Raw genomic sequence first — 13,739 nt, 5'->3', positions numbered from 1 at the left:
ATAAAATAGTTTGTTTTCAAATCACGCGTGCGCCCTGGATGGCGCAACTTTTTCCCCGATTGCGTGATACGCGTGCGTTTCTTCTGATTAACTATCTCGAATTTTTTCATGTATATTATTAATAAGTAATAACACTATTTTCTCGCGCAACTTGGAATAAACAAGCACTTGTAATTTTTTTCAAAGACAACAAATTATTTTGGTCGTCTCTGAAAAAATGTACTCGTGCTTATTTATTCCTAATTGCACTCGAAATCATGTGATTACCTAAACTAAACGATCTTACGTCTTCACTCCATATTCTGACTCCACCGCTTGTATAAAATTGTTTCGTTAGCTGCAACGTGGCTTCACCTCTTCCTTTAAGCTACCCCCACCCTATCCCCCCAACCCTTATACGGACAACCATGTACTAAATATACTCAAAAGCTGAGAAAGGGAAGTTATCACTAAATTATTTAAATATTCACTAACTGACACTCCACTTGGGTCAATACAAACCAGCTTTGAACAAAATGCCCCCACCTCATATCACTAAAAATTAGAAGCAAGTTTGTGTTGTAATCTACATTTTGCGATTCCATCTCCCTGCGAGTTTTGTTGGAAAGCCTCAGGAGTTTCCATATAAGACACGTTAAAAGGGTTACCAAGACCCTGTAGGTAACAAGAATTTCCGTTCGCAGAGCCCAATGCACGTGTAAAGGAATCTTTGCTGACAACATTGCTTAACACTTTGTTTCATTAAATTAATATGATGAGGTTGCTCGCGGAAGGCATCACGCAATTGACTTCAAAAGGTTAAAAAACACTTAAATCTCCAATTTTAAGTCTTTTAGCTTTGATAACGAGCCGGTTATTAGCCATCAAAAACTGATAACTCTTTGGGTGACAATGTCGCTAATGACCCCACACATTCTTTGTAAAATGTCGAATTTTCAAAGCATCACTGCTCAGAGATTATCTGGTATATCGCGTTCAAATTTCCAGAAATAGCTGATTATGCAATGCACTTCCAATATTCAGTGCCTGATTCTCAGCTGACTGCTTAGAAAACGATAGCCTTGTGCTAATGACGAAAAAAATGTAAACAAAGATTCCCCTATTGCCTTCAAGTGCCGATGCATTCTTTGTATAACCAGAAACCCATAAGGGTTGAAACGTGTAACGGCCCCTTGTGTTCTGGGAAACAAGCTTCTGAATATTCAATTTGCTAAGTACCATATTTGGAACAACAAGAGCGAGGGGTTTCCAAATATGGTACTTAGCACTGAAACATTCAACCAATCAGTTCGCACTGAATATTCGGAAGCTGTGAACGCGCGTCACACGTTTCAACCCTTACGGGTTTCTGGTATAACTTACTGTACTAATATTTGGCGCCAAAAGTAGCTTGCTGTATACATTGAGCACCATTTTTAGAAAAAAAAGACGTATTTAACAATTTGCAGATTGTAACAAAATGGTCCCTGTAAAAAGTGCCGAAATTCGGTTACAAAACGGATGCAAGGTAACGAGAGTTCTACTTCCTTTGGGAAACGACATTAGCATTAAAAACTTCTCGGGTCAATACATATATACATAATATCCTAAATCCCCCGACTAAGCATTTATCATTGAATATATTAGTACTTCGATAAAATACAGTAACAAATTCCCTGGATACTCGTTCTTGTTTTCTGTGGTTACGGAATCGTCATCTAAGTCTCTTCCTCTTGGTTTTAGACCTTGCTGCTATACAAATGGGAAGGAAAAAATTATAGGAAGATCAGAAATACCTATAACCAGCTAATATGTCTCAGTCGTGATGGATAAAATTTCCCTCGGGCAGAATGACATTCATTACTTATTCATGAGCACCGAAGGGGCAAATTTGAATGCGAACCCACGTTGAACATCCAACATTAGGGAGCTTACGAAACGACGACGCCGACAGCAAGGACGACGCTACAAAACAATAGGGAGCTTACGAAACGACGACGCCGACAGCAACGACGACGCTACAAAACAATAGGGAGCTTACGAAACGACGACGCCGACAGCAACGACGACGCTACAAAACAATAGGTTTAGTGAGAAAAAACAATGGCTCTGCACGCTCTGCACGTGCGTTTTACATTTTGGTACATTTCTTTGCCGTCATCTCCTAAACGACGACGTGAAATGACCAAATTCAAAGTTCTGTGGAGGACGTTAGCACATGACGATGAATTTTCAGTTCTCTCTCTACGCTTCCAACCCACTCATACCAGTTTAATTCCTCGACAGTTACTACACATTTTTAACGCGAAATGACATGAAATAGTTTCTTAGTGACATGAATTAGGCGAACTTGTATTTGTAAATGAAGTCCTCGTTGCGGTCGGCGTCGTCGTTTCGTAAGCTCCCTAATAACAGAGAAAACGGACAATTTGTCCGAGAGGGCCTCTCAAAAGTAGCTTTCCTTACTTTACTAAGGCCTACCTAATATTTTGATCACGGGTATTTTGAAGAAGAATGCTGTATCTACAATTCTAGCCAAAAAGATAAAAAAAATTTTTACCACAGTAAAAACGAAAAAGGAAAGCTCACCTTGTCTTCCTCGAAGACGTTCTCGCTGAAATTCACAACACAGAAACAAAAGAATGTAAGACTAGCGGAAGAGATTAAAAAATCAAAAAATCGAATCGAACTAATGCACTTTCTTTTCGCTATACAAGTGAACGATTTATAACCAAGGTTATCGGAAATGTTCAACCGAGATCCATGGCAGATATTTGTTGCTCACCCAAGCTCAAAGAGAGTTTTTGCTCAATTGATACAACAAGAGCTAAACGGTACTTACCATATCGAGTGCTTCAAGAGCTTCACTTATCGCCTGCTCTAAACCAATCCTTGTCTTCTTCGCCCTTCAATAAAAGAGGAAAATTTTATTCCGGTGGTGATCTGGGAATGACTTCGCAGCCGGCAAGTGGATCGCGCACGATTTTCGCGCCAAAATAGAACCCACCCCACCCGCAAAAAATACGAATTCTGTGTATTCCGATAAGGCGACTCCATATGACCTTGAAAAATAAAAGTAAAAACAGAGCGTCAACAGAGACGCAAAACATTTAATTGGTTTATCGAACAAAAACAAATGAGCGCGAATTTTCATAGGCTTAGCGAGCGCGGATGCAAACAACGCCATCTCTCCTTGGAACTTTCTGGAAAGCAATTGGCATTTCGCTTTGACGTCATTTGATTTATGCAGTAATGTGATTGGTCAATCGAACTGTTTCCTGCCCATATTAGGAGTTTCCTTGGCGGGAATAAGGAGAAGCTGTGTCTTAATCTTGCCAAACATTGGTCCGTGAAACAAATCATTGCGAACACTACTTCAAGGTCATACGAAAGTTGCTCTATACATGTGCTCTTTCTAATTTCACAGTGCTATCGGAATACTGGGGTGAATAAAATACTACTCCTTTCATTCCCCCAAAAAAATGTTATCAAAAGAATGAGATAAATGGGAAAATTCTGTGTATTTCTATTAATGGTCAAAACAGGCTGCACCCAAAGTGTTTGAAAGCAAACTTGTACAACGTAAGTCAATTGACCGAAATTTTCACCGATAAATTAAGAACTCGGGATTTAAACAAAACGTTGAGTTTACTTCGCATCCGTGCCTTACAGGATATGAGAGACCAAAGATAAAAAAAGCTTAATTACTCTACGACAACTTGGAAACGACCTTCGAGAGGCTCAAGAGGTTGAAACGTTGTCATATTTTAACGCTAATTTTTGAAGAAAAATTCTCATGGGAACTTCAATAAGGCCCGCGTTCTTGAAATCATGATATTATTCTTCCCCTGAGTCGCATAGCCCTTACAGACACAAGAGACACAAGACCAGTTCGTCAAATGGTCCAAATATCCAGTCTCCAGCTCCAGTGGCTAAAAGGGTCAGAAGGCCCGAGGGACGAGAATGGCTAGCACAGAAAATTTTTAATCATCCTCAGGCCCCGCGCATTTCATGTTCGCATGATACTGAGAAGTACTTCTCCCTTTGTTCAACAGAAGAGCGTGCACATGTGACGTATATTTCGAGTCTGATATAAAAGCATACTTGTATTTCTTCTTGCGAGCTTTATCATCGAGCGTTCTTAATCCATCAGACAAAGTCTTCAGTCTGTCAACTTCAACTTGACTGAAAGTATGATCGCCAAACCACATGACCCAGCGCTGAAAACATACCATTGCAACAATCAGTTTCGGTTGTAAATGAACGATTGATTGATCAAATGTACTAAAAACGGAAGTCGCTCTTTACCTTTCCTTCATCTGGACGGCTTTTTCCCACTTCGCTAGCATCCACCACTTTGCCAGGCCAAGAGGGAAGACCCCGGGCCTGCGCCCATACAATATCACCGATTTCAAACTGCGGTCTGATATTATGTACTTGAGACTTCTCCAGATATTCTTGCTTGTCATTTGTACTGGTGGGTAATGGACTTGCCTCGACTGATAAATACGGCTCGTGCTTTATTCGAACTGTAAAATTTAAACGAAACGGAGTACTTTTTTCAAACTAGTTCAGTTGCTACTTCTTGAGTGAGAAAGCAATTTCTTTCGCCGAATAAATAATCAACATCTTTCCTAGTTATTATGTTATGTTCAGTCACTCTTCACAAAGAAACCAGTAATAATTATAGAGCGGTTTTCAATTGAGTGTCGAACGTAATTAGCGAATTACTTTGGTTTATGATTACTTCACTCAGTGATTGGTTCAAAGTTCTCGCGCCAGTTTTTTAACCAATCAAAAGTGAAACCAAAACCAATCGTGGCTCGCGCGTGCACATTTTCCCGCGCTTTGTGTCGGCTACGGGTAATTACTTTGAGTTTTGATTGGTTTACTGGATTGTCTCCGTCCTTTTTGATTGGCCAAAGTAATTACTTTGGTTTTGGTTTTACGACACTCATTTGAAAACCGCTCTATACAGCAATAAATATATTGGCTCTTGTTGGTTTCATTGTATCTTAAGCCAATCAGAGTTGATTTGTCTCTTGCTACAATTTGCACCCGTGTTACATGAGAAATGCACTCTTTTTTAGCCAATTAGAACTGAGTATTTTTCTTTCCATGTATATTCCCACCCTGGTCGGACTTTTTCTCTGCCCTTGTGTTGGCCCATTTCCATCAGTAGGGCTAACGCTCACATGGTTCATATGGGGTAGAAACGTAGCACTTCACATTACACTCTAATCAGTTAAGTCTGTTCATGTATATTATAACTACGCTGAGTTGTTGTTGTAAATATCACGCGCCACATTTTGGGTAGCGCCGTACCTTGCTGAAAACTATATTTCATTGGCTATATAGTGCGTACTTCTTATTGTTTTCTGTGACTAAACCCGTTGTTATCTTCGTTCGTTCTATTGTTCTTTTTGCCAATCCTGAATGAGGTACGACACGACCCCACATTTTCCCGCGCAAGCGAACTTAATCAGACACAATAAAAATGTTAAGATTGATAATATCACTAATCAAAATTTATTCTGGTTGAGGAAGTTCGGTTGAGCCGCAATTATTTTAAAGTTTTCTTACCGTGTGCCTCTTCATGCTGGTCGCCTGAAACGTCTCCATTATAAATCTGATGAGACTTGTGTTGATCTTCTACTGGCTGAATACCACCAATACTTGACTTTTCTGTACATTTACCTAATGATTGAGAAGAAAACGAAAATCGAACCACCTTAAGTCAAACAAAACAAAGAGAAAACTAACAACGGAAGGTTAACAAAAACTGAGCTACGGGATAAACCGTTTCTATTGCCGTAAACAGAGATTTTTTCTGGGAGAACACAACGGACTATAAGCGAATTGAGTTATCTAGCCTCTTGTTGTGTAAGGATCTTCTATTTTTGACAAAAAAACCCCAAAAGTCGTCTTCAAAGGCTTTGAGTTTGCTAGAGTTTCTCGTTGTTTTTCCAATTTGAACGTTCGCCATTACGCATGACTTTTCTTCCGATTTCATCCCTATGAAGGGTGCCTTGTGCCGATCATTTCTACAGAAGCGAAAGAAAAACAAAACGAAATGGTAAACGGTCAAATTAAAAAAAATTAACCGAGAATTTCGGGCAAAAGTCACACGAGGAGACAAGACTTTTACGAGTTTCTAGGCGATGGACGTTGCTGTTCAATAAAATCTTCAAAAGGAGGTCACCAATCAGTTCTTACATACTGTTCTACTTCCGCAGCACGTTTATCTTACATTTTATAAGCTCTCTTGGAGGGAAGGTAAGCAATAAAGATATTAGTGAAAAAACGTAGACCATTCTCAAGTTCTGTTTGACATTTTATTCCACTTACCTTTTTTGCATTCATCATTTTGATCACAGTTATTCAAATTGCTTAGTGTTTCAGTGTTTCCAATTCCTTCCCCTGCTTGTTTCTTCACAGGGGAAGGCTGATCGTTTTTTTGAACCGCAGAATCATTCAAATCATCGTTATCATCATCCTCACCATCATCGTCAACGTTATTCGATTCCTTTCTTGGAGGACTACAGTACGCCTCGATGGCTTCACAGGATCTTTTCAAGCCCAACAGCGGATTGTCTTTGTAATACGCCGTCTCATCGTACTTGGCCTTCTTGGCCAATTCGCTGCTGTCGTTATACGGTCTTTTTAAACTATTAGACGTCTCGAATGGAGTGTTCGTTTGTTGGCTCTCAAAAGTACTAAATGATTGACTGTGGACAGGCATACTCTCAGATGCCAGAGATGAAGTATTCTTTACAGACCCTTGACAGGTAGAGAGCCCTTGATTTGACACCGGTAATGCTAAAGGCGAGTTTAACGGAGACGATAAGCCTGGATGTCTTGGTGACTGTCTGCAGCTTGGGTTGGATGTTTTCGAGGTCTCCAAAGAACTGGACTCGCCACAGCTGTTTCTACTCACTGAACCTGATCCAGAAGAATGTGAATTTGCAACGCTAGAACAACTGACGCTGCTATTGTTAACACTGCCACAGCTGCTGCTGTTACTTTCTGAAGCGGTGCATTTTCTTTGTTTAGATGACGCAGTGCTAGCCGCATTTTTGCCGCCAGTGCACCAAGATGGCACTTGCCTAGCCAGTGTGGATGCTTGATTACCGTGACTTCCACTGCTGTGGCTTGACGGTGGAGAAAACGCGCTTCCTGGGTGGGGATTGGGAGTGGTCTGCAACTGACTTGCCCCACTGGGGTTAGCATTAGGTTGCAACGGCATTGCTACATGACCCAACACAGCACCTCCCACCTGGGAAATGGCAGTGGATCCAGGGCTGTACTGGTGAGATGTTGTCACTGATGTAGCAAAACTACAGGAAGGTGACGTGGAAGATGATGTAGCTGGTGGATTGGTACTTGTTCCTGGCACCGCAAAATTCACAGAGAACGGAAAACGAGGATTGTTGATTTGACCAAATGCGAAATACGGCATGGCAGCGACAACAGCTGTGTGAGAGTGAGTACTGGGGGACCCAACGGTGGTAGTAGATGACGGGGATGAAAATGACCCAGGTTTTACTGTGTTGAGAGGGTATTTAACAGTGTAATCGGCAAGGTTTAATATGGCTGGTCCCATTTGACCATTTCCACCAGTTTGAGACTGCAAAGCACCCACTGATGTCATCTGCTGTGCAGCAAACTGCACTGGGACGTTCCCTTGAACAGCACCTGTTGGCAGAAATGGTGTGTAAGCACTCGCCAAATGAGCCAAAGTCTGTGAAAATCTTGGTGCTGCAGCCGGAGCAATGGGTACAAATGAATCAAATGCAGCAGCAATTGCAGCATTTTGAGTGACATAAGGATATGATGCAACTGATGCAGCCACTGCTGTTGCCGACGGGGAGGTTGCTGTCGTCACTATGGATTGGGCTGACTGATTTGACACTGACTGGGTTATCGCAGTGGGCATCACAATGCCAAGCATGTAAGGGTTCGTAGGGTATATTGCTTGAGGAATTGCACCCGGAGAACTGCTCGGTGCAGCCTTGGTTGCATTGGCTGCTGTCAAAAACGTTGCAGGTATAGCTCCTTGGTACAGTGCACCATGAAGTTGATAAGCTCCTTTAAGTTGATTAGAATCCAGATTCATCTGAAATATCTGGTTTCCATTTCCTTGAAAGAACACACCACCCTGACCTTGAGAGGCATTAAGCTGCAGCGACGGTATCTGTGTTGATGCCGCTGTATTATGTGCCTGACCATAAACACTTGCTGACGAGGGAACCACATGAGTGGCAGCCTGAGCCACTGCAGACTGGGCATTATTTGGCTGTTGGCTTACAGTGGTAGCTAAAGACACTGCAGTATAAAAACCACCTGTAGTGTTCACGAGTGGCTGTCTCACTCCATGAGCTTGAGGCCTGTGAGCTTGAAGTTGCTGAGGAACAGCAGGTGGAACGTGGACACCTTGAACCAAAGCAGATGTAGATTGCACTGCTTCTTTTGTGTTGACAGACTTGCTTCTGGAGGAGTCGCTAACTGTTTGAGTAGCTCTCAGAGAATGAACAGTGGCTGAGTGGGACACTGCAGGTGCCTGAGTACTTGGAGATGACAACACACGGTTTGAATGTCCTTGTTCTTTCCCTATGGCATCTTTCACAACACTATGAAATAATGCAGGAGCTTGACCAGTTGTAGCAGATGTACCCACGGTGCTGGTGTGTACAGTTTGAGACAATTGTTTGCTGACTGTTCTAGTTGCAGCCTTGTCTGAGAAAAGACCAGGGTCTGCAGTCTTTGCAGCTTGAGATTGCTGGAATGAATTATGAAATCCTGTTTTTGCAACATCCAAGGAATTGGGAACCTTAGCATTTGCAGCTGTTACTGCCCCTGCAGCTGCCTTCAAAGTAGCCGCAACTGTTTTTCTGGCACTATAAGGCCTAGATGACTTGTTGCTTCGGGGAGCCATACTTTTTGGTGTTGCCTTGACTTCCGGACCCTTACCCACAGTAGAAACTTGCCTTACATGCTGTTTTGCAGCAGGGATGGTTCTAGTAGAGGTTGTGACAACTGAGGTTGTAAAACTTGAAACAGAGGTCTTGCTGGTTTGACCTTGGCTGATAGCTGGTAAAGCACTCAAGGAGCTGCTCTTGACAGCAGGGCTAGATGAATTATTGGATTTGGTTGAACCTGGAAGCCTAGATGGTAACTGTGTTGTAACAGTAACGGTTGCAGCTTTGTTCTGGCTTGTGGTCACAGCACTTACTAATGGAACTGTTGTTGCTGAAGCCTGTGTAATAACAGGTCCTGCTAATGTCGCGACTGTTGGGTTGGTTAATGAGCTGGATGAACTAACAGCAACACTGTTGTTCATAATGGTTCCTTTTGATGGATGCAAGGTTGTTGTTGTCGTTGAAGGGGTACTGTTTACTGCAGTTGTTACTACGCTGCTGCTCAGTATGTTGTTACTACCCAAACTTGCTCCAGGATTAAAAAGCTTAGAGCTGCTTACAATTGTTGCAAAACTTGGCAAAGGTCTTTGCTCAACAGAAATGTTAGTTGGTACACTTTGAACAGGACTGTTAAGCACGGAGCTGGGAACAGGCAAGGGCAAGTTGTGAAGAGGTGACATTGGCCTATCAAGGTCTGGTTTTCGAACACCAACTCTCCTTGTTTTTGATGTAGGATTTCTGGGTCTCCCAGGTCCTGAAAGATAAGCAAACATTTACTCTTACTGGGTTAATTGTATATTTTTCAATTTCAAAAGTTCGATTTTCCAAAAAGAGAAGGGATTTGCTATTGTTCTTCCAAAGCAATAAGTGAAGAAAAATTTAAACATTTACTGTAAAAAGCTATCTTGTCAGTGAAATTTAACACCACATACATAACACCATAAAAATGATAAATAAGATACCAATGGTGTCAAGGGTATGTCAAGAAGACCTCAATGGTCCTAACAGAGGTGGAAGCTACAAGGTATTGGTTAATAGATCAGTGGCTCTGCTACTGGGCTACAGGACTCTTACAAAGGATATTAATTACCGTATTTACCCGTGTATAAGTCGACCTTTTATGGCCTGAAAAGAAGCTCCAAAAATCGCCCTCGACTTGTACACGGGTCAAAGATTTAGAGCCATGTTCCAGCTAAGAAATTTATTTGAAATTAACATAATAATGTTGTCTTGCATTGGGCATAACGAACGCAGTGGACAAAAGACTTCAAAATGAATGACAAAAGACTTCAAAATGAATGTAAGCAATTCCAGTTGAAATGAAAAAGGATTTAACTCTAAATGTTCAAGATACTCAAAAGCACAAATATGAAATAGACACTGGAAATTTTCGTTTTCCAAAGGGGGAAAGCTGTAAAAGGCATTTCTGTTTCTTCAAATAAAACATGATCGTTTAACGGCTTAGTAAACTGGCGGAATAACTCGTGTTTGCGTGCAAGCATCGTCACTCGTTTTACCTGAAAATGCTGGTTGGTAATGATCGTTTTTTTATTCTTTATACAAACCTGGCTGATTTAAATGCTTTTCCAAACTTCGTATCCTTTGATTTATGAGTTTTGCTTTGTTTGTCATGTGAGAAATTATAAGTCAAGGACCAATTAAACCTTGCTCATTTCGCACCGTTCGCAAGTTATTTTCAAAGACTAACTCCTGCTTCTGTGATGTTAATGTTATGCTTATCCTCTAAAGCCCTTTATCCTTGAACAACGAAACAGGTTAGTTTGAGGTTTACAAGTCATGATCGACTTTCTGAGAACTTTTTCGAAACTCAAGGACAAAATGCCTGCATATACAACAACTGCTGAACAACAAAACTATTAAGCGCTTGAGGCCCTGACTTTTTTGTGTATCCACAGTTCCAGAAATCGAAGAATACAAGATTAGTGTCCCATGAACATTTAACAAAGAAATTAAGAAATTGCTTTTTTTGCCATAAAAAATGGGGGGTTGACTTATACACGGGTAAATACGGTAATCAACCCTTTTAATCCTGAAAATGAAACATAGATTTTACTCTGTCTAACTTCAGATGATTGTACTCATTAACGGAGTCATGTAGCAGCTCTCATAACATGTCATGTGATTCGCTCGACACCCAAAAACAAAAGACCAACCAATTGAAACAATGAGTTAGACTTTTAAAACGATAGGAGCTGCTTACAAAACAAAACAATAGCAGGTTATGAGAGCTACTACATTACTGCATCAATGGGATACACTTGTAAGGGGGTTAAAAGGTTAATCTATGTCGAGGCAACTAGAGTCCTGAATAACACTTGGACTGAAATATTAAAATATTGGCATAATCACGTTGGAAGTAAAGGAAAGGGTACAAATGACTCCTTTGGCATAGTCACCAAAAATTGGAGTGTTCCAGGAAACAACTGAATGCAGATGCTTTAACTCTGAGGTACAGGGTGCCATGGAATAATAATTTCTTTTTATGCTGTTCTCCATAATGTATTGTGGCTAAATAAACTGAACTGAACTGAACTGAATTACCTCTTTTCTTTTCAACTCCTTGAAGTATACCATCACTTGATGGCTTTGCAACAATATCCTCTGATTGGTTTGCGTTGGAAGCATCTGAATTCTCATTAACACAATGTTTACAGCCTGATGTGGATGGTTCAGGCCTGGATCCAACGGGTAGCAACTTGCTTGGTATTCTGGCATCAAAATTAAAAACCTTCTGCACAAAGAATGGGCAGTCCAATCCACATTTGCAGGTGCCCTCTGTCTTAAGGTATTCAATCACATGATCCAGTGACCTTAAGCGACTATTATTTGGGCTGAAAAAGAAAAGACAAAGTCAGTTAGTTATTGGATTAACCTTGCTTAGTATCTTGGAATCACAAGACAAAGTCCAAATACTCCAAAGTTATTTCAGGCTCAATCAACCCAATCATAGGTTGATTTGAAACAATCATTCCTTGGGGTAGTTATCCTAAAAACAAGCTTATTCTTCCGAAACTACATGGTACCTGGCAATATTCCCAGTTGTCGCCACTTTTTCACAAACTTGCTCTTACCAGTAAACAAGAGTTATTTCCAGTCTCGAGGCAAGGAATCCATTTTATAAGGTCCATTTCCATGACAACGAATGTGAGGGAGACTCGAAATTTTACTAACATGGAAATTGAAGTTTGCTTTCTTTGAGCTCAGTGTTAAAGTCAAGTTTACTTAAACATAAATTCAAGACGGCTTTCAAAATAAACATTGAAAAACCGATTAACACGGTGATGTAGGTTAGTTTAGGAACTATCCAAATCATAAACATAATTATTCCAAACAGGAAAATAATTTCTTAATGAAAAAACGAGAGTACTTCAACAAAATATTATGTTAACTTTACGAGAAAAAGGAACTTAAGCTACGAAATTAATTATAACAAATGTATTTACCGGCGACATTGGTGAATGCAAAATAAAAGCTCAAGTTATGCGACAACTATATATTTTAGAGGATATCGCTTTTTTACAAGATTTAAAAACAAAGAGAAAGCTCGTGATTTTCCTCTGCATGCTCTGAAGCAATCGTTCTTAATTCGTGTTTATTGACTACTAGAGGAATAAAGTTATGCCACCTTACCTGATGTACAAAATCGAACCATTTTCGAGGATACGATTCCAACCTCGTGGTATTTCGATGCACTTCGGTTCATTGTCTGGTTGTTCACTCGTTCCTAAATCACTCATGATAATCCATGAAAATTTGCTTTCTTCTTAATCGAGCGTCCGAGCCAAGCCACAAAGTGACATTAAGCGAAAAATGCACTTGTCTGTCGAAGACATCAATTCGCCGATCGGACTATTCAAACAAGGCTAAGGCGCTGAAGTTAACGTCCGTTAACACGTGAATCTTGACTTTAAAGAGAGCATAATACACTGGGAGAGAGAAACTTAAGACTTTATGAAACACAAAGCCAGAAATACGTCCAAACTGTAATCCTTCGCTGGTTACAATTACTGTGAAAGGACAATTCTTGACTAAAGAGAGACCGCCATCTTGGATATGCGTGTCGTGTCGCTTCTATGATAATGGGTATATCTGCTGACATGTCTGGGAGGAATGTAGACTCATATGATTACTTTCTTTCTGTGCCACAGGTTACCATCTACCAAGGTCAGAGTGAAGTAAAGGCGGGGGTGGGCCATCATTTTTTGCATGAAAAAGGGTTGGATCAAGGAAAATCATTCTATACATTGGGGATCGGCGGATCTAAAACACAGGTCACATTCCACAGGTCACTCGTTGCGGGTTATTTACCTTTTTGAAAGTAACCCCAAAACCCTCAAATTATTTGGCTAACCCTAGGCCTAAAAACCAACCTTAGGTCTAGGGTTAGCCAAATTGAGGGTTTTGATTACTTTCCAAAACGTAAAACAATGATTTGCAAAGGGCGACCCATGGAATGTGACCTGTGTTTTAGACCCTCCGATTGGGGATGGGTATTGAAAATTATGCATCAATTCTATTTTAGACAGCTAAACACACACACAGCCCTAAAAGTAATTCTGATTGAGACATTTTATCACAATCATGACAAAACAGCAACATTTATGCAAACTCGGATATACTAACATTTTTCACATGGTCTGCATTGTAAGTGTCATTAATTTATTTACAATATAGACATCACTATCTATGTCAAAGGCTATTTCATTTTCTATGTAATGACCTTCAAAATGAAGTCTAAAGTAACCCAATTTCTCAAACTTTCTGGGGGAAGCATGCCCCCGGACCGCCTAGAATCTCAGGTTTTGTCAATGAGGGCCCTTG

At 40.6% G+C, this 13,739-nt stretch overlaps 1 protein-coding gene across 4 annotated transcripts in view; it reads right to left on the bottom strand.

Annotated features, from left to right (window-relative positions):
- Window positions 1-12,974, bottom strand: part of LOC138044833 (uncharacterized) — a 13,701-nt gene extending 727 nt beyond the window's left edge. Inside the window, exons 1-9 of one of the 4 annotated variants that reach the window (XM_068891250.1) lie at window positions 12,549-12,974; window positions 11,460-11,749; window positions 6,328-9,651; window positions 5,563-5,676; window positions 4,288-4,508; window positions 4,084-4,199; window positions 2,822-2,885; window positions 2,569-2,593; window positions 1-1,731 (exon numbers count right to left, since the gene is read on the bottom strand). The exon at window positions 1-1,731 is cut by the window's left edge and continues 727 nt beyond it. In XM_068891250.1, coding sequence (XP_068747351.1) covers window positions 1,694-1,731; window positions 2,569-2,593; window positions 2,822-2,885; window positions 4,084-4,199; window positions 4,288-4,508; window positions 5,563-5,676; window positions 6,328-9,651; window positions 11,460-11,749; window positions 12,549-12,655 — 4,299 coding nt within the window. In that variant the 5' untranslated portion in view covers window positions 12,656-12,974 and the 3' untranslated portion in view covers window positions 1-1,693. Of the gene's footprint in view, window positions 1,732-2,568; window positions 2,594-2,821; window positions 2,886-4,083; window positions 4,200-4,287; window positions 4,509-5,562; window positions 5,679-6,327; window positions 9,652-11,459; window positions 11,750-12,548 lie in introns of those variants that run through there. The other 3 variants (XM_068891254.1, XM_068891259.1, XR_011131517.1) reach the window with 3 other exon arrangements.
- Window positions 12,975-13,739: the final 765 nt, after the last annotated feature.

This window comes from Montipora capricornis, chromosome 1, assembly GCF_036669925.1.
Source record: "Montipora capricornis isolate CH-2021 chromosome 1, ASM3666992v2, whole genome shotgun sequence".
Lineage (NCBI taxonomy): Eukaryota > Metazoa > Cnidaria > Anthozoa > Scleractinia > Acroporidae > Montipora > Montipora capricornis.
The sequence above is the reverse complement of the archived record's forward strand: the minus strand, read 5'-3'. Positions and strand labels throughout refer to the sequence as shown.